The 20,247-nt window shown below is 38.3% G+C and overlaps 2 protein-coding genes across 2 annotated transcripts in view; one reads left to right on the top strand and one right to left on the bottom strand.

Moving 5' to 3' along the window:
- Positions 1-20,247, bottom strand: part of LOC113057930 (39S ribosomal protein L11, mitochondrial-like) — a 28,412-nt gene that overhangs the window by 4,744 nt on the left and 3,421 nt on the right. The window contains exons 2-3 of the mRNA XM_026225548.1: positions 18,986-19,152; positions 1,961-2,056 (exon numbers count right to left, since the gene is read on the bottom strand). Of these exons, the coding sequence (XP_026081333.1) occupies positions 1,961-2,056; positions 18,986-19,108 (219 nt within the window). The 5' untranslated portion in view covers positions 19,109-19,152. The remainder of the gene's footprint in view (positions 1-1,960; positions 2,057-18,985; positions 19,153-20,247) is intronic.
- LOC113057929 (transmembrane protein 121-like) lies at positions 8,795-15,092 on the top strand. Its single transcript, XM_026225547.1, has 2 exons — positions 8,795-9,886; positions 13,665-15,092. Exon 2 carries the CDS (start codon positions 13,666-13,668, stop codon positions 14,710-14,712), a length of 1,047 nt encoding a protein of 348 aa, XP_026081332.1. The 5' UTR covers positions 8,795-9,886; position 13,665; the 3' UTR covers positions 14,713-15,092.

The raw sequence follows: 20,247 nt of genomic DNA, 5'->3' as shown, positions 1-20,247 counted from the left end.
TTTGATTTACTCTTTACTCCATTACTCTTGTATTTCTTTATGCACATTTTTTATTTTGCAGAAACTAAATAAATAGTGGTGTTCAAACAACATTACTATTGCTCATACATACAGAGGCTTGTTTAATGGAGTTTTGCAAATTGTGTGTAACTTGTACAATTGTACATCTGCTATTACACATCTGAGCAATCAGACATGTAAATAAAACCAAATAAAAGGTATGTTGTTATTGTTGACAAACTAAAACTAGAATATTTTCACATTTTAACTGAAAAGCTGGAATAAAATAAAATATAAAAAGTAGATGATAATGTAAGAAACGTAAAACACAAAAAATAAAAACAAGTGTGGGATGAAATATTAAAATGAAAATAACTAAAATAAATATATATAAAAATAAAAACAGCACACAACAAAATTGCTGAAATGTAAACTTAAATTAAAGTGCATAATGAGGGACTAGAATAAGTTAACTGTCTGGGGATAATACTTGAGCCAAAAAAAATAAAAATCACAGTGAGCTGTTGAAGGTGTATTCAGAGAACAAATGATGAATGACAACAGCACGAGGTGCACATTTTTCTCTCTCTGAAAACGTTTGCATCTGGTCCTGGAATGAAAGTTGATGTACCTGCGAAGGAGAGCCAACAACAAAGGCTGACAATTCCCACCCTCGGGCAACCACGACTGACAGGACAGCACAAAGAGATGAGCTAGATGAAGGTGACATTGTTGCTGAAGATGTCTAGTTCTTCTTTATGCAACAGAAGCCTCCGGACTCAAACTGTGGCAGAACTGGACCACAGTCACTCGCTTAATCGGCTCAGAAGATTATGTGTTTGGGGTTCTGACTGAGACCGAACATTAGACACGAGCCAGAGACATTAAAACACCCCAGACTGGATTGGGTGGCAGTGCCGGAGCGTAATGTGGCCATATATATTCCTCGCAATGTCTGCACTGCCGTCTGGACTGCCACAGCATCACCCCATTTCACTTACAGACACAGAGGGTTCTCGAATCTGGGAATCACAATTCGCAATCGCAATTGAAATCACACCAGAGCTTTTCAACAGAAGAACTGTAATGAGAACTCACATTCGTGACACAGTCATGCCACTTTAAAATTTGTGAACAATGACTTCTCCATAATAAAAAGCCATTTCACACAACCTTCATAATGAGCCTTTGCTCAAATGCCCCTGTGCTCTGGCATTGACTCGGCAAGCATCACTAACAGCCATCAATCCATCTTTATTTAAAAGACTGGGAATATGAGGAGAAAGTGCTAGACCTCTCATTTTGTTACAGAGGGCGGGGGGAAAATGGGAGAGATTCGATTAGAAGAGACAGAACGATCATATGAGAGAAACAAAGACTAAAATGTGTCAGGGAAAGAGCTGCTAATGCACACAATTTAGGGATCCATCAAACAGCCCCATTTCTCAAAGAAACTTGGGAGTACATTTACGGTCTTTGCTTTCAAACACAATACTGTGTCCTTGACAAAAACATTATAATAAAAGTGCTGAAAACCTCCCTGAGAAGGTGAACAAGGAGATAAACTTAGCCAGATGAACATTGCATACACTGCATCAATGACTATTCCTCATTTATGAGTCACGCTCAGATCGAAAAAGCTCTGTTCTTCTGTTTAATCCACTTCGCTCAATACTTTCATTTGATCATAATGTCAGAAGAAGGCATAATCCGCGCTTTGGCATTCCCGACGCATCTAATGCTGTTTTCTAATGCACCTGGGATGCAAATGTAAACGAGCGCCTCCGGGGACTCATAAAATGAGAAAACGGGCTGCAAAACAAACAAGATCAAGATTGATTGAAAGCAATAAGGTGTATTATGAGGCCCCCCTCAAGACTCACATCTCTGACTGATTGGTAAAGTGGTGTTGACATGAAAAAAAAACACCAACAGTATTCCTATTTAGTGGTTACACTACCTTCACATTGATCTTGATGGGAAGAGGAATACCTTCTTTGAGCTCTTTGGTTTTCTCATTGAAGTCTTTGCAAAAGGCCCCGATGGGAATCCCTTTCTGGAAAAGAAGGCATAGGAAAGACATTCAGAAAGGTATAGACCCACACACATTTTAGCCGTTATTCATTGTGGCATTCTTTTGATGAATACCAATAGCCATTTAGAGTGGCTGCATGGTGTCAATCATTCGATAACTCATTGGTGCACTGTGAATGCCTCAGCATGCTTGGATGCCTGTGTGAGTGAGTGAGAAAGTGAACGAGAGAGGCTAGTGGAAGCCTATTTACCCAAGGGTGTGAGTGTGTGTGTGTGTGTGTGTGTGTGTGTGTATGTCAGAGTATGGCAGTCATCATGCCTCTGAGACTCCAGATAAATTAGATTTTCTTTCCTGGCCCTTGCCAGGCAGAAAGCTAAATGTATAGCTGACATTAAGTCAACATTGGCTGCCATTTCTCCTGTGTGGCTTCACCAGAGCATGAGTGTTTTCTGTGGGTTGACTGCGGAGGCGGCTGCTAATCTGTAATCTTATTACAGTTGTAAAAGTTTTCCTTGCACTTGAGCTTTGTGAAGGATACACAGTGACTGGAACAATTGTTTTATCAAAATGGACAATTGTTTTATCATGTGGTATATGTTGCAGAGCTTTATTTAGCAGTCAGAATTATCAGAAAAGGGCTGATAGAGAAAGAAATAATAGTTACCAATTGCTATTGGCTGGACATTCATTTTGATTTCTATTCTAACAATACATACACTATTGTTTCGTTATTTGGGGTCATGTAATTGAAAGACCTCTTTCCTGTGAAGGCTGAATTTATTTGAACAAAATAAATAAAAAATGAAAATACTTTGAAATATTATTACATTTTATATAGCAATTTAAAATTTTATTTATTCCTGTGATGGTAAAGACGAATTTTCAGAATCATTACTCACATGATCCTTCAGAAAACATGCTGATTTAGTGCTCAATAAATATTTATTACTATTATAATCAATGCTGAAAACAGTTTAATATTGTACTGTTTAATATTTTTGTGGATATGTGATAATTTTTTTGTCAGATTATTTTTTGTTGTTGATGAATAGAAAGTTCAAAAGAACAGCATTTGAAATATATTTGTTAAAATGTGTTTTTAAACTTTACACACTTTTTAAATACTTCTACTGTCACTTTTGATCTTTTTTGCTCTTTAAAGGTGTTCAGTTATTTATTTTTTAAATCTTGCTGATCCCACCTCACTAATTTTTCTGTATTCATGATCACCGAATGTATTGAAGTATTTGATTTTAATTATTTTTCATACTGTATCAACCAGGGTTGTATGGCATTCAAACAAATGATAAACAAACTTCTTTAAACAGCATGTAAAAACAACTTGAACTAAGCTTAGTCACTTTGTCAGACCTTTCCTGTCGAAGTAGGCGGTTCTTGACCAAAATAAGCTGCTAAATATAACAGACTTTTTTGACAAAGTCAAAGATATATCTCTTGGGTGATATACGGGCCAAGATAAACAGCATCTTTTGGTGCAAAGTCCATTTGCAAATAACTTCCTTCCTATTTGATCCTAACTTGTATATACTGATGCAATATTTTTAGATTATATAAGGCACATACTGTTATACGAGAATAGCAAATATTTCCTCACAAATCCAGAGGTATTACTGTTCAGCCAGTACACTGCATAATAATAAAAAAAATCTCAACACTAATGAAATGAAAACAAATGCCCTGGATTGCAGGCAGCCCATCTCCCTCCTGACTTGCTTATTAATAGTAATCCCATGTCAACCCACTAGCATCTCCCTGAGCTCTGACTTCAGCGAGAACAACAGATCTAAGTAAACAAGAAAGGCGGTGGGTGATTCCTAATTAAATATGGATTCATATTAAACTAAGGTTGTTAGGAGAGCCTCAAAAACCCTTGGGCTGCGATTACACACCACTTCTACTTTGGTTTTTCAACCCGCTGCTTTTTAACTCCCTTTAAAGTTGTTGTTTTAGTTCTGAAAGAGGTGAAACAAGCAAAGCCATTTGGTGGAATGCAGAGGATATTAGACAGATCTGTGAGGAAGTGGTCGTCTGATGATGATGATGGGGGGAAAGCAGGCGGACAACAAGGATGAAAGGTTCTGGTGGTGTGCAGATATCAGATGCACAAGACAGTCAAACTGTGCCAAACAAAGAGGGGTACAATGGATCATGCTTTTAATATCATGAGTGAGGCTTTTATAAAAAAAGGAATCTGTTGTTGGTTGAAAAGACAAGGCTTGAAGATGAAGACAATCTGACAATCTTTACAAAATAAAGCTCCAGATGACCAAGACATTGTACGTTTAATGGGAGATACATTCACTTTCGAGTGCAGGCCAAAGTATCAGTCTAGCTCTCTAAAAACCAAGATCTAATCATCTAGAAGTGAAGCAGTCCAATTACACCTCCTCGTTCCTCAACTGCTAAAAGCAGAGCTGGGAAGAACTAAAATGGTTGCAGTACATCACCTTGATGGACGCATGCTATCAACCTTGGACACTGCAGGTTTTTTATTATCTGAGATGAATATTAAAAGTGTTTATCATATCAATATCCTCTAACATAAAGCGGCCATTTATGGTGAAGGATCTGACAAAAGAAAAATCCTGGGTGAATTGTGTGAGAAGATAACAAGACATGAATGCTTTCAAAACAATCATGCTTATAGATCAATTTGTTATGAAATATGTTCGTGGGAAACATACAACTCTCTAACAAGGGGAATAATTTAATAACCAGAGTAAAAACTGCTTCATCTAATATATGCTGTGCAGGGTATCTGCATCTGGATTGTATTTTTGATTCACAAAACGCCTCCTTTATTCATTCTTTTCATCAGTTCTCCCGCTTTGCATTTGTTTCATTTTTATAACATAAGCTTTCAGCTTCAGCAATTCTTTTTAACGAGATGGTCTCTGACATGGATGAATGACAAAAAGAGTGAGAACAGACTCAGAAAGTAACAGCTTTTTCAGAAGTAACAGATTGAGGGCCACATATATAAGGGTGTCTAATAATATTGCACACGTGTATATATCTCCTGTGAGGACAAAGAAGAACAATGTAACGTTCAAGTCATGTCCCCTATGAGAGCAACATTGAAGATCAATACTTACAATCAGGAGGTCCGTTTGACAAAGCGGGTGAAAGGCTTCAGAGTGCTGATGTATGGAGAGGCCATAGGGACCCGCGTGAATAAAGAATGTATGTGTGAGGGCTGTGAGCACAATCCATTAAAGAAAAGCAGAAGGAAAAGGAGCACGGTGGTGGATTCAAGTGGTTCTATCACTTTAGACCAAAGCCTCTGAGGAGAAGGCATTAGGACAGTGTGATTTGCAACTAAGTGAAAACCTGCATAATTAAATGCATTAAGAAGAAATTAAGCAAATTAAAATGGTTGAAGGAACAGATCATTGCATGGGTCAGTAGAAGATGCTGGACAAAAGACTTCATCAGTGATGGGAATGGATATAAAATATTCACTTACAGCAAAATGAGGCAATTAAAAGGATAGTGCACCAAAAAATAAAAAAATAAATAAAAAATTGTTATAGTGTCATTCATGCTTTATTAACCCTAATGCTGTTCTAAACTTGTGTAACTTTTGTGAAATCTGCAAAATACAAACAGAAGTTATCCAAGGAAGTACAATGAAACAAAGCTAAAGTTTCAAGCTTCATAAATCAAACAAAAGCCCCATAAAAGTCATTAAAACAGTGTTCTTTTAGTATGACTTATATACTTTTATGATGTCTTTTAACATTCTGAATTAGCTTTTCATTTTTTTTTTGCTATTTATACATTATATCAGTTTTTAATATTTCCATTCAGCCTTAATTAATTAATTAATTTTTCATTTTTAGTACTTCATTTAATATTTACACCATATTTAATTTCTGCTTTTTTTTTCCAATTTACGAATAAAATTTTTGAATAGTTAACAATAATAACACCACCCCATTCAATTCCTATGTAGTCATCCAATAGCTTGGTGTGAGAAACAGAACAAAATGTAACTAATAATTTCTCCTTTTCTGTTTGATGAAAGAAGGTAAGTCATACAGGTTGGGAACAACATGAGTGTGAGCAGATGATGACAGAATGATGAATGATTTTTTTTCTGCAGACAATAAGAAACAAAAGGAGCTGGTATAAAGAGAAAAGAGTGAGATGAAGTGGGAGAACATCTTTCAAAGCGCTCTCTTAGTGTGGGATTTAGATGACACGGCACTGCATGTTCCCTCCTTGTGCGTAGTGATATGTAACAGTGAGTGAAACAGAAGCGCAAAAAAGGGCATTTGTACACAAGCATGACAGGGGACGTGGCTTTGGGGCAGCAGGCAGGATTAATTGCCCCTGGCACCCTAGGATGGGCAATTCATTGCCCACGCCAGCATCCTGAAAGATGGGGGTGAGGTGAGGGGTGTAGAAGAAAGGTTAATTAAACTCTGCAGTGTTAGACACTCTAATTAATTACTCCGGTTCCCCTTTCCTAATTTAATGTGCAGCACTCTTCCCATTTTATTACATTATTCCCTATAAGGGTGTCTTACAGCTGATTAGCTTCTTACCCTCAAACCAGTCAAACCCATCAAGCAGCCTCAAGCTCAGGACAGAAATGGACAAGGCCTTGTACTGGGAAGGGTCCTGCTTTTGAATGCAAAGAGGATTAATGTCTATTCGCTTGATCCACAGGCGATCACACAATGTTTGCATCAGACATTGTGGAATGCTAGCAAAATTTGTCAGAATGGCTAATGGCTCTATCTTTGATCATCCCAAATTCCACTGCAACCTCAAACACATCTAAAAACACATCTTTGTTTAAAGTATAAACCGTGATGATTAATGCGTTCAAAGCAAGATGTGCCACTGGGGACACATTATTCTCCTGTCAATATTATGGTGTATTTTTACAGTCTATATTGATAGTTATACCTACTTCAGTCTGAAGAAACAATGATGTGTTGCTCCTCTAAATGAGATCCTCAAGGACCGCGTCCTTCAATATGAGGCGTGTTGCCTTGCAAACATTTTATAAAAGCACAACAGACAGATTTAAATATAATAAAATGCAGGGTGAAGGTCTAAGTCAAAGCATTTGGGTCCACTGCATTGAAAAAGTTAAAAAGGACAGTAAATGCTTTGAAGGAGTCGTATCTGTGCTGATGTCTAACATCTGATGGAAATCAGTGAGTGTGAAAAGATTTCATTAAAAGTTATGTTATTAAAGTAAAGAGCCCAATTCCTCAGACCCATTCTTCAGAGACTAACATCGCATCAGTGGATGTCTTATCTTATCGGAGCTCTGCAACATAGCAGTCGGTTAATCAGTAAGACTGGAGATAATTAATCGAGTATCATTATCAGTTGAGCCAGGGTTGGTTGTAATTGTAAGATTTATAAATATTTTAAGTTCCGGAAATACAACTTGGACGTTAAGGTGCGGATTAATGATCAAAAACAGTATATCAAACTGTGTGCTCATTGTGAGATTCTTCCAGTCTGTAAGACAGATTGTTTCGTTGTGGTTGGAGAGCATGTGTTTTTTCCACTAAGAGCTCTAATGGGTAGCAGATGGATGTAGTGAGCAGTGTCTTGGGACGAGCTTCTGCCAGTGCACACCGGGGCACCAATCAGGCCTGTAACATTTGCATAAGGCAGAGTCTTTACCAACTTTATGGGGGCAAAAAGTGTTGACTGTGCACTGCTGGACTCTTGTGGTCTAATTTTCTCCGTCGTTCTCACTCCCTTCGTGCTGAGAGCTAGCATCAGTGACCTTCAAACACTTCAGCCCATGGGGACGGGTGAGAGAGCGAGTGGGTGAGATGGAGAAAGAGAATGTAGAGAGTAGTGGGTGGAGCTAACAAAGGTGAAAAAATATTGAAGGCAAAGAATGGAAAATGTCTGGAAACCAGTGGTGCGCACAGATGACTGTGACAAGAACGATGACTTTGCCTTCTCTATGCCTTTCTTTTCCATCTGGCTAATTAGAACTACAAGACTACCCTTCACCATGAATACATGAGGTGAACATTGTAAAGAAAAAAAAAGTGTGTGTGTGTGTGGGGGGGGGGGGGGGGATGGGGGTGGCGCTGGGGTAACCTTTGATTTCACAAAGGCCATAAAGACAATGGAAACTGGCCTGTCAGAACAGTTGTGGGGGAAAAAATGGTTCTTACAGATAATGAAATTCAGCTCAATCTCCTGTCACACTGGCACTCTGATCATGCAAGAACAGTTCCTAAACCCATTAATATTAAGCTTCCTCCTTAACTTTTCCTCTTAATTCTATATAAGTAAAATGGACCCATGTTTGTATAAAGAAGGGGCCAGTGCATATCAAATCAGATAGCGCTGTTACTGTACCATTTTCAAATATATATATATATATATTTTTTTTTCAATAAATGTCTTCTCTGGGAAGCCATTTTTAGAGTATGATGTTTCAAGAATCATTATTGTCTGGCTCACAAGGATTGGTAGACAGATAGAAAATGTTGCTCCTTTCGGCTCCAAATGATTCAGTGTCTCCCGGGTACAACTATCAGAACCAAATTTTACAAAAAGTTTTCTAGGTATGGGTAGTATTTGGAATTAATTGCATCCATAAAGATAAAAAAAAAAGATACTGACAAATGTGTTTTGATCTTAAAACATTGATTTTCATTGATCATGATCAACATGTGAGATATTAACATCTCCATTGGGTAAGCTACAACGTATTGCTCAATTTAAGGGACTAAATTGGAAATGTCTATAGAAATACTAGCATGGAAGTAGGTCCATATGTGACCTGTTTACAAAAATGTTATTTAGCTCAGCTGTTATTAGACTTTTGTACATTTTTCAAAAGTTATATTTAAGGAAAAAAAAAATACAGAGTGCACCTTGAATTCGCTTATAAATACATAGACTGCATTAGTAATCTAGTCTAGTAATCAGTCTTCACCAAGGCATAGCTGTTCTAGATTAAAAAAAAAATTGTTAAAATGACAAATAACCAATCTGAAAGGACCTTCTAGTTCATCTCAGCATACAATCATTCGTCACTAACAGCAGGGACACCGTGGGTGTTGTTTTCTTCAGCTTTGAACAATGTAATTATCATAGCAATGATTGCACTAGCGGCAGTAATTCGTAGCATGGACTCTTCCGGACTGTGACTCCCATGCAATATGCACGGGGCCATTCAAATATCCCCGCCTGCTATCCGAAGTGAAATCCGAGAGAAGCAACTAAACGGTAGAGTTAGAGAGCGAGCGGAGGGAGAGGTACAAGGGCACGTAAACTGCCTACAAATGACACACTGCAATCATAAACTGTCTCGCGACGCGTTCTTTCGCGCCCTTTCCTAAATGAAGTATGAAGACAAGGAGATACTCGGAAAAAAGCGGCTTCCGTTACATATTTAGAAGATAAGACGTTTCTAGCACACTTCTAACGGACTTCTACTCCTCAGCCGGCACAAAGCTTCCTCACAGTCGCCCGAGAGTCTGGATGGAGCGCGAAGGATCCTGCTCGAGCTCGAGTCGAAAAAACGGAATAAACCCCACGCCGTTTATATAAGGATTTTGCGACAAGGAAAGTCAGAAGACTGAAAAGCTCGCCTCCTCATCACTTCGGCCGAATAAACTGCACATCAGTGTTTATATTATGGACAATGTAGTCTTTGAGCTTGGTGTGGCTGGATTATTTTCCAGGTTTAGTTATGCTGAGCGGACGTACAGTGTCATAACTGGACGAACAGCGAGATCTCGGACACAGGATTCAGATAATATCATCTTGATGCCTGCAGGTTTGCGCTGGTCACTAGATTGAGATTGCTGTGTGAAGTCTTCATGCTCTGGGGTAAATACATTCTCTACTTCATCTAATCCTGGTTGCATTAAGTTCAGCTCTCTTGCAACTTGACATTCAATTATTCATGCATCTTTCAAGTCTAAAAGTTCAAATGTTTTACTACTGACTTGCTCTTTGGTGAGACTGACAGCTCACCAAGTAGCTATTTATTCGGATGGTAGATCCTAATGTATTGACACCTGTCGCAATATGGTGATATATTGAAGTGTGGTACTGGTCTGATCACACGTCCTGCAGTGGCAGCAGCACGACACTTTGCAAGCATCAAGACAGATGATGCCATTTATTCGCGAACACTGATGCTCTCACTGTACAGATGATCTTCTCTGTGTGGGAATGGTTCAATGGCACATTACCGACGGACATTTTCAGCCATTTACTCGTAAATGAGGGCATGTGGCATGAGTCCAGCCGAGAGTATCTCCAAGAATGAGAGGTAGACTTGATTATGGGCACTTGCACACAGCAATTAAACATTTACAATATTGATCACACTGTATTAAATCCAGTAATTATGAACATCACTTGAGAGTGTTATTTATGAGAAGCTTTTACGCTTCTCCATTGTCTTGATTACTTCATTACATTACTTCTTATCTTCTAAAACACTGCAGGCACAGTTTAAAATTCTGTCATCATTTATTCACCCGCATGTCATTCCAAACCAGTATGACTTTTTATTTATTTATCTGGAACCTAAAATATATATTTTGAGAAATGTCAATTGAATTTTTTTAATAGTTCAAAATGACTTATTTTGGGTAAACTTGATCCCTTTAAAACAACTGAGAATCAAATAACTTCAGCAAATTACCAATATAAGTTTAGTTGTTATGTTAAAGTGTCTGATAATAAATATGGAAAAATTATTTAAATTATGCCTTAAGACACAATAACATGATCATTAGATTGCAAAATTTGAAGCATATACTGAATATAAGATGCAAGAACATTAGTGTCTATACATCAAAAGACTAGTCAAGCGCAGATCAAAAGAACACATTTGTACAGAAAAATTGCATAAAATTATGCACTGTAACCAGCAGCCTTAAGCCATCGCTTATGCTTAAGGATGCACTGACTGTCAGTACTGATGTCTAGTTATTATTGATGTGCCTGGATAAAACAACACAGTATCTTCCAAGTGACTTGATAACCTGATGAATTATGGGCTGACAGTGGAATCAAAAGATAAGCTCTGCACCTACAGGCAAGCCTTCTGGGTTTCAGTTCTTTTTTGATTTAAAATAACTTCTATCATTTTTCTGATTGAAAATGAAATATGTGTCCTGTGCAATAAATTTTTCTTTAGGATCATGTGGCCTCATCTAAGTTCAACACTCATAGTCTAAGATTAATGGATTCAATTGAATTCCAAAGCAGAAAATCAGTAACAGAGACAAAAATAAAGTCTACAGTCAATATCAGATATTAGTGACGCACACTCACTTTTCATTCCACAGAGCTCACAGAAAATTAATCATTCTAGGTCATTTACCAACATACTCCCTTCATTTCCTCCACACTGCGTATTAATGCATTTAATTTCTACAGTTCCCAAGCTATGAATATATTTCCATTTCTATTCTCATCAACAGTTCTCAAACACAACATCTCCTTATTCCCAGAGTACGTCGTCTGTGCTTTTTGTGTAATACTCGTCACTCTTTCCTTCTTCATTTCCCTCAGCTTATTTATGAACTATTACCATCATACCGTAACACTTTATTAGGTCTGTAAAAAGCAAAGGGAATGCATCACCACCATGCTCTCGCCGTCTTTCTCTCATTCCATTCTATTTCCATTTCACCTCACCATTTAACACTTTCTCCCCACATATCCACACATACAACTAAGGAGTCTTTAGAAGCTGTAAGGGTTGTAATGGTATAGTTCACCCAAAAATCAAGATTCTGTCATAATTTACTCTCTCATATCATCCACTTTTGGGTAAATTAGTAATTTTAACATCTAAGATAAAAAAAATCCAATAAAACTAAATGTAGCAAACCTGTATCTTATGCCCTGTTGACACTCTGTATATCTTCAACAGTAATGATTTTTATATTTAAAAGGCCATCTGTAGGTGTTGACATTCACATCAGACACAAATGGACAGACAGCTAGTGCACCATCCGGCTCATAAGGCCTGCATTCGATTTCACCATAAAGCCCACAATCATTTCTCTACATGAATCAATACCACAGTTTTACACTGTCCGTTGCTGAAATATGCCTTATGAATAAAATCAACATAAGTATGCAGTGTTATAAGGACAGCTCGGAGAGTATTAAGATTGAGCGTCGCCATTTTCCAGGTGGCCCAATGCACTCTAAATGAGCCAGAGAATCAGACTTGATCAAGTCATGCTTCATACTGAAAATAAAGACAATTAAATGCTGCAATATGTAACAGAAAACCAGCACGGAAGGCAAACCATGAGGAAAAGAGGCTTTGAAATTGTGTCTGGGTTTCCTTCGATATAATTAATTAAAAAGGGAACAAGGGTTGACATGAATGCTATACACTAAAGCAGAAAACCTGGAACACTTGGAAAGATGAAGGGATTTAAATTTTTATGAGATGAAAAATCTTATTTAGAAAGGTACAAAGAAAGAGAGATTCTGCCATCTTCTATTATATTTGAAGCATCAACTGGGAAAAATAAATTAGACTGGAAGCAGAAAGATATGCTTGTGTATTGAAGTGATGGGAAAAAAAGACCCTGACCATCACCAACACCCTGTCTAAACCAAGAAAATGCTTATACTCAGTTTTGCCACAAACATAATTTTACTAATCCAGTCAATGTCACAGGCTTTGTAAACTGAACAAGTATTTGAAATAACATGAATTATGAAATAGCCCAAGATTGCAAACTACATTTGTTAAGGCCTTCGGTACAGATAATCAGCAGCTATCTTTGATATTAAATCTGTAGTCCATAAGTTTTTTCTCTTTGACGCCATCTCTGTTTGAAAACCTGAAATTGTAGCTGTTTGCGGAATTATCTTCCTTGTGTGGGTTGTGTGTTAGTCAGTACTTCACAATCACAGTCGAGGAATATATGACCCAAATAAGAATTAACAAGTAACAAGTCTGCCATGTTTGTTCTGACCAACTAAGGAAAAAAGCATTGAAATAAATCAGTCTACCAATGGTGATTTAATCTTAAACTCGTTTATCTCATATCACATCAAACCATGCAAATGATTAATACTGTTATAATTTATTCTCAAATTATTAAATGTTAACAACATCAGCATTGTGTGCCTGTGTATATAGTGTGTATTGGCATTTATATTTCAATTTCTGTATGGTCTAATCTCTAATTGTCATACCATTTGAATTTCATATTAAGAAATTATTTTAACCCAAAAAGGAAATTATGCACCCTGGTTGTCTTTAAAATACAAATCTTGTGTAATCCCAAGATATCTGTAATCAGATGCACAAAGAAAAGAAAAACTCTCCCATTTAAACGCTGTCAAACAATGAAGCTGCTTGAAGGGAGAGCATGAATAGTGTATTGTTGACCTGCACATTGCAGAAAAATCATGCAATTTGCTCAGTCCATAAAATTTTACTAAAAGGCCATAAATAGTATTGTTTAAGTATGGCCAATATATTTACTCTGAAATTGCACTTTTCTCTGTATAAAAAAAACTCTGTATATTGCCGTCTTGTAAAAGCACAAGCATGCAGGTCATGTTCTTATCAGGATATACAGTCTGACTATGTCCTCATTTCTCCTTCTTCCTCAAGCATGTTGCCCTCGCCCCAGGTGTGCGTGTCTACTCTGGTGACAGTGAGCACGATGGCTGTGGTCGACCTCTATCTGCTGGAGCAGAGCATGCTGGGACCTCGAGGTGGAGCCCATCCTGCAGTATGGCCATGTGTTGCCGTCGCACTGGGTGACCTGTGTTTCCTGCTGGCGCTGCGCTTTGTTTCCGCCGGTGTGGTTTCGGAGGCTCGCTCTCCCCGTCGGGGCTTCGCCAACGCACTCTGGTTTCTTTTCCTCTCACTGCTGCAGCTGAAGCTTTTCTTTGTGTGTCAGAATTACAGACAGGAAAGACGACCTCCGGATCCTCTTGCCCGCAAAACTCTGACTCTTTTACTTTCAGTGTGCCTGCCCTCACTGTTCCTCATCCTGACAGGAGCAGATTACATGACTCCACTCCGCAGGAAGCAGGAGGTGCGTAGCCGGCTTCTGTGGGTGGTGGTTGACTTGCTTGATGTGCTGGATCTTCAAGCCGGCCTGTGGGAGGTGCAGGGAAGTGTGGGGGTTCCTCTTTGGGTGGAGGGTGTAGTGTTCTTTTACTGTTATGTGCTGTTGCTGTTGCTTCCTTGTGTGTCGCTCACAGAGCTGGGTGCTACTGCACTGCCTGGGCTGCAGGTGGCTCGGAAAGAGGCCATCTATCCGTGGCTTAGCCTGGTGACCATTAACGTGTTCACGCTCGTCCCCAGAGGGGTCGGGATGCTGTGGTATAGGGACCCACGGGTATCCACGGTGTTCCTGGGGAAAAACCTGCTGGCTCTTGCAGTAAAGTTGAGCTCCGCCTGGGAGAGGCACAGAAGGGGCAGCGGAGGGATGCAGGGCGCAGGAGCTGCCACAGGAACTGGAAACCAGACCCGTGGAGCATCATCGGAGCAAGCCACGGAGCAGGAACAAGAGTGCATATCTCCAGTGTCATCCTCTACGTGCTACCACACACTCTCACGCAATCACGGACACAGCCACACACTCCCCCACGTCAGCATAGACCCCACTGAAACCTCACTGGGGCCGGCTTACATTTCCCATGAGCTCTAGAGGTCATGAAAAAGCCATGAAACTGCCAACAACAGTTTTTTGTAGGCTTGTAACTGTCCCTGGAGTCTCTGTGCTTTTGGCAAGATTAGCAGAGATAACTCATCGTATTAGCACACTTTGTAGTTTGTACAGCTGATGATTTGTAAAGCCAAACACGAGCAGCCTGCTGTGGTGTGGACCTCCCAGACAAAATGATAATGAGGCGGGGGGAGCTGTTTTAATCAAGTGCCTTCTTAAAAGAGCAACAATTAATATTGTTACTCTTGTTCGTTTCGGTGTTCATCAAGGACTTGAATTAAACCATGTACTGTGAAGCATGACCACTGTTAATATTCTACTCTATAATAAAAATGTTTCATAGACACCTGCCCTACCCATAATCTGTTGGTCTGACATGTGAGATTTGTGCAGAACTGTCAAACCTAATGACAACATTTCTAAAATTATATGGGATGGATCTTCATTTAAAAAAAAAAAAATTATGGTTGGTTTTCACAAACAAATTAATCCGTTCCACCATCAACTAAATGGATGTTTCATGGTTGAGCAAAAACAGTAACGAAAATACCTGTCAATCACTTTCAACAGTAAAACTTTTCCCACAATTACATACAGTGAGGCCCAAAAGTGAAAAATGCCTCTTTTTTTGTTTTTTTTCCCTACTTCAACACATTTTTTATACAAATATATTCATTATACTATCAGCGCAGCAATTTCAGGCCAAAATTGTCAAAAAATTGCATTCATGTTTTCTACTAGTATTTGTACTAGCCCTCTTTTTCTTTAATGACAGCAGCACTCGAGCTAAATTAGCTCCAGAAGTCTGTGTGAACCCAGCACAGAATGAAGCACAAATGCTTTATTATTTAGATTCAAATTATATTTCAGTTTCTCAATGTTGTCTCATACGTTTAGACCACTATATGGGCAGCCCCAGGCATTTGTACACAGAATGGACAGTGATGGCTCATTGATCTCCACCTGTAAATGTATCATATTTACCACAGCATGTGTCTTTTCCATTGTGGTTTCCAATGACACATCTGTATGCATCAGAGTATGATGTTTGAGAAACACACACTTTCTGATGTGGTGATAGAGAATGATTCCTGGTGCCGATTACGGTAGGGTGGTTGGGTATTATCCACTCTCCATCAGTAGCCTCTAAAGCCCTCTACAATCCCCCACCCCTGCTCTGATAAACCATTATTATTCATATTAATTGAAAAGGGACTCATTTTTCAAAGAGCTAAGAGCTTATAAGAGCTTCACTCATGATTTACATGGAATATTTACCAAGCATTAAAGCGGACAAACTTGCATGACAAATGCTAAAAATAAGTCTAGCTATAAATTAATTGAATTACAGAGAACAGTTCCACATGAAGCAATACTGTATGAACTAGACCAGAATGCCATTTCTCAGCCTTTCACCTCTTTCTCTCTTCATTTTAAATGCATGTTATATCCCCTGTAATTGGTCAGTTTTCCAGTAATGACAATAAATCAGTGAAAAGAACAGAACTAGCAGGACAGACATGCATAATGTTCAATGAGTGGATATTTCACCCCAAAATTAAAAGAATCAATTAAGGGTTTTGCATAATAGAAGTCATTTTGTTAGCATTTTGACATTATTTCAGGAAAATTAAGCACATCCCTTGATTGAGTTAATAATAAATAATGATATCTTTATGTTAACTATTCCACTATTGACATGAAAATAATGTCTCAGTGAAACATTTTTATAATGATGAATAAATGGTCACACTTTATTTTAGGGTCCAATTCTCACTATTAACTAACCATTAACTATGACTTTTGCCTCAATTAACTCCTTATTTGCTGCTTATTAATAGTTTATAAGGTAGTTGTTAAGTTTAGGGTATTGGGTAGGATTAGGGATGTCATGCGCTATATGTACTTTATAAGCACTAATAAACAGCCAATATGTTAATAATAGACATGCTAATAAGCAACTAGTTATTGGTGTGAATTGGACCCTATACTAAAGTGTTACCAAATAAATATATAGATTTCCTTTTGATTTTTAGGGGAGAAATGTGATGTTAACATGTTTCAGAGATTCACTCATTTACCTCATGTACAAAACCCTTGAATTATTGTCTAATATGCCCCTGTTTTATTCTGTCCTCTGTTTCTCTCCTCCATTCAGTTAATTTCTCTCTGGACTGTAATTACTCTCCTCCACAGAAGCTGTGAGCTCCCCTCCCTCCTCCAGAGCTCCCTCTTTTATTTCTCTCGTTTGTTTAAATTTGCCCCCCGGCCGACAGACAGCCTACCTCTATGTGCTTATACCCTGTCAGGAATGGTTAAGCAGACTAGAGAAAAAACAAAGAAGGGAGAAAGCGGGAAGATTAAAGGGCCAGAGCTGTAAGCCGAATGCATAGTGACTGCAATTTATTTAGTTTAATACACATAAAAGTTGAGCCAAAGATGGCAGCACAGACACAAAGGCAAAGCAGAGCTAAAACAGAGCTGACAAGAGCACAGTTTGATACATGCACAAACACACGACTACATGAGTTTCACTGACATATGGAGCTGCTTTGCTTGACTGATGCTCATTACACCTCATATTTAGTTCGCAATAGCTTTCTTCAGCATGAAAGCACACTCAGGAGGCAAGGTTGACTTTTGTTGGCAGAAGTAAAAGTGTCTCGTTTATTATCATCATGATGGGCAAGGGACTGTAATGACATCATTAAAGCTGTAATTAGCTTGTTAGTTATGAATGTGCTTCACATATGAGAGCAGATGTAAGCCTGTGTCAACATTTGGCTAAACAGTTAAGTCAGTCCCTATGGTGGAGAATAACATGAGTACAACCTGCAGAGAAACATCACATTTCAAGACAGACTTTTTTGTTACGTTGTAAATATATGAAATCTTATTTTCTTTCTGAACATTCAACTCCTGCAAAAGACAGCTTGAAATGGTCAAAGGAGCAACAACAGCAGATGTGCTGTCTCAACATTTTTAACTCTAAAGACCACCATCATATTCAACAATATTCAAAGGCCAGACTGTATTTTCTGTAAACTTAAAGCTGCGGTAGGTAACTTTTGATGCTCTAGCGGTTAATAAACAGAACTGCTTGCGTCTTGCAGAAGAACATTGTAGCTGGAACTACTTCTCTCTGTTTATGTCTATGAAGAATCACAAAGGTACTGGGTTACTCCGCCGCGGTACCCCCGAAGCAATCTAAAATAGTCAGAATATAAACACTTATTATAGGTGCACCCTAGTGATTCAGAACAAGCTAAAAACACAGTTAGGAAAATGGATTCATGGGGTACTCGCTTATTATATACATTTTTCTACATTTTGAACACAACAAAGTGCTCTGATTGGTTGTTTCTTGCCGGGAGCGATGTATTTCTGCAAATGGCAATAGGACCACTGGGAGGAGCATGATTTTTACACAGATTATCTGTCTCATATTCTACTGTGAGGACATAATGACAGGTTTCACAAATATGTAAAAAATATATTTTTACAAAAGTTACCTACAGCAGCTTTAATTACAGGATTCCAAAAGTTTTAAGCTTCAGACAACTCTTTTGGTCTTTATTTAAAGTTTGAGTTAGAATGGTTTGGAAGCTCCTAATATAAACAGTAAGGATGTTAAAGTAGACTATTGAGTTTATGAGTAGATTGCCTCAAATTTGATTAAGTTTGAATCATTGATTCTGTTAGTTTCCCATTTAATACTGTAAAGCTGCAACCAAACCATCTCTACTCAATAAAGCGCTACAGAAATTAAGGTTACTTGAAATGTTCATTGTGATGTTTAACATTGAAGAGAGAATGGATAAATAAATGAAAAATGAACATCCTTAAAGGTCCTATGACATGAAAATTTCACTTTCTGAGGTTTTTTAACATTAATATGAGTTCCCCTAGCCTGTATATGGTCCCCAAGTTTCTAGATACATATATATATATATATATATATATACACATATATATATACACATATATATATATATATATATATATATATATATATATATATATATATATATATATATATATATATATATATATATATATAAATCTATACATCTGCTGATTTTAATGCTTGTTTTGTCTCATTTTAAAATTATCTTGTGGCGCCATTGAAAGTCGGCTGAGATACCCCTGGTTAAGAACCACTCCATTAGAGTCATAACAAAGGCCATGAACAAAAGAAAGAATAAAATAACAAAGTTGTAATGAAATGGTGAAAAGGGGAGGTCTGAAAGCGTACCTGTCCCAGGATGGGGCCCAGTGGAGGCCCAGGAGCCGCTTGTCCAGACCTTACAATTGCTCTGATCACACCTCCAGTGTCCAACTTTTTCACTGCCTTGGCTGCTTTAGATATCTTAGACATTGTCTATGTGTCTGGCCTGCCACACGTCTGTCCGTCCTCTTTGCCTGTTGGGAAAGGTAATTATTGAGGTCTCCTTAATTCATAAAAAATTCAACACAAAAAAATCAATACTTGTCCAGAGGTTGAAAAGTGAGGTACACAAAAGCTCTCCAATCCATAAAAGCTCTCCAAGGAGTGCACAGCGGCCTTATCTCGAGAAGATGTAAGTGAAGACAGTCACGAGGCGAAGTGCTGTGAGACCTCAGGCCCTTAGATAAGGGATAAAAGTTCATGTGTGCCACACACTCAAGGAGCTTCTATGCTTGGCTGCCTTCAGTGGTTCCTTGCTTTGCTGATCCATTACACTTAGCTAGCGCTCTATGGGTCTAGATCAGAGCCAATGGAGCAGATTGGACGGCAGCCACTAAGCACCAAATCATCACCGGCAATGCAATTATTAAGAATTAGCGCTACAAGCAAGGACAAAAGAGTAGTACCTGGTTTTTCCATTCAAGACTAAAGTCAATTACATGATTTAATCAATTAGTTAAGTGGCTCAAATGGCCTGAAACATATGTGCTCAGGGAAGCATGAGTCATAAAAACCACACAATATCCATAATCTGATATACACCAAATGCAATAAAAGACACTCAGCGTTCAACCTCATTCGCAGCACGGCTAATTGCAAATATGACGGGAGAACTTGACTCATTCTATGACTGTTCAACCCAGGTGAAAACAATATCTCTAAATTATTCACAGTGCTTTGTTCCCAGGTTAACCTCACTATTTACATATTCATAAATGCAAGGGAGATGAGGACAGAGGTGAAATAAACACCTCGCTAGCCACACGTTGGAATGTGCCATTGGTTTTAATGCCAAGTTAAGCCTCGCATCTTAACATGTGCAAGGAGACAAGCAAAGAGAGCTTTTCACAAGCACCGAAACATCTTGGATCTCAGGCTATCTGAAGAGAGCAGAAGCAGCCGATATAAGCTCTGCAATCACCAATGCACTGCGTTAAAAATTACTCTCTGGGTTTTCTTTTAAATGCCAATAACACGCTGGCCTTCACTTCGCCGTTCTATTTCATGCTGTATTCCAAACATATTTTTGCTGTTTTAAATAGCATGTTGGAGCTCAAATCAATTTAAGA

The sequence above is a fragment of the Carassius auratus genome, chromosome 39 (assembly GCF_003368295.1).
Source record: "Carassius auratus strain Wakin chromosome 39, ASM336829v1, whole genome shotgun sequence".
NCBI classification, from domain to species: domain Eukaryota; kingdom Metazoa; phylum Chordata; class Actinopteri; order Cypriniformes; family Cyprinidae; genus Carassius; species Carassius auratus.
The sequence above is the reverse complement of the archived record's forward strand: the minus strand, read 5'-3'. Positions and strand labels throughout refer to the sequence as shown.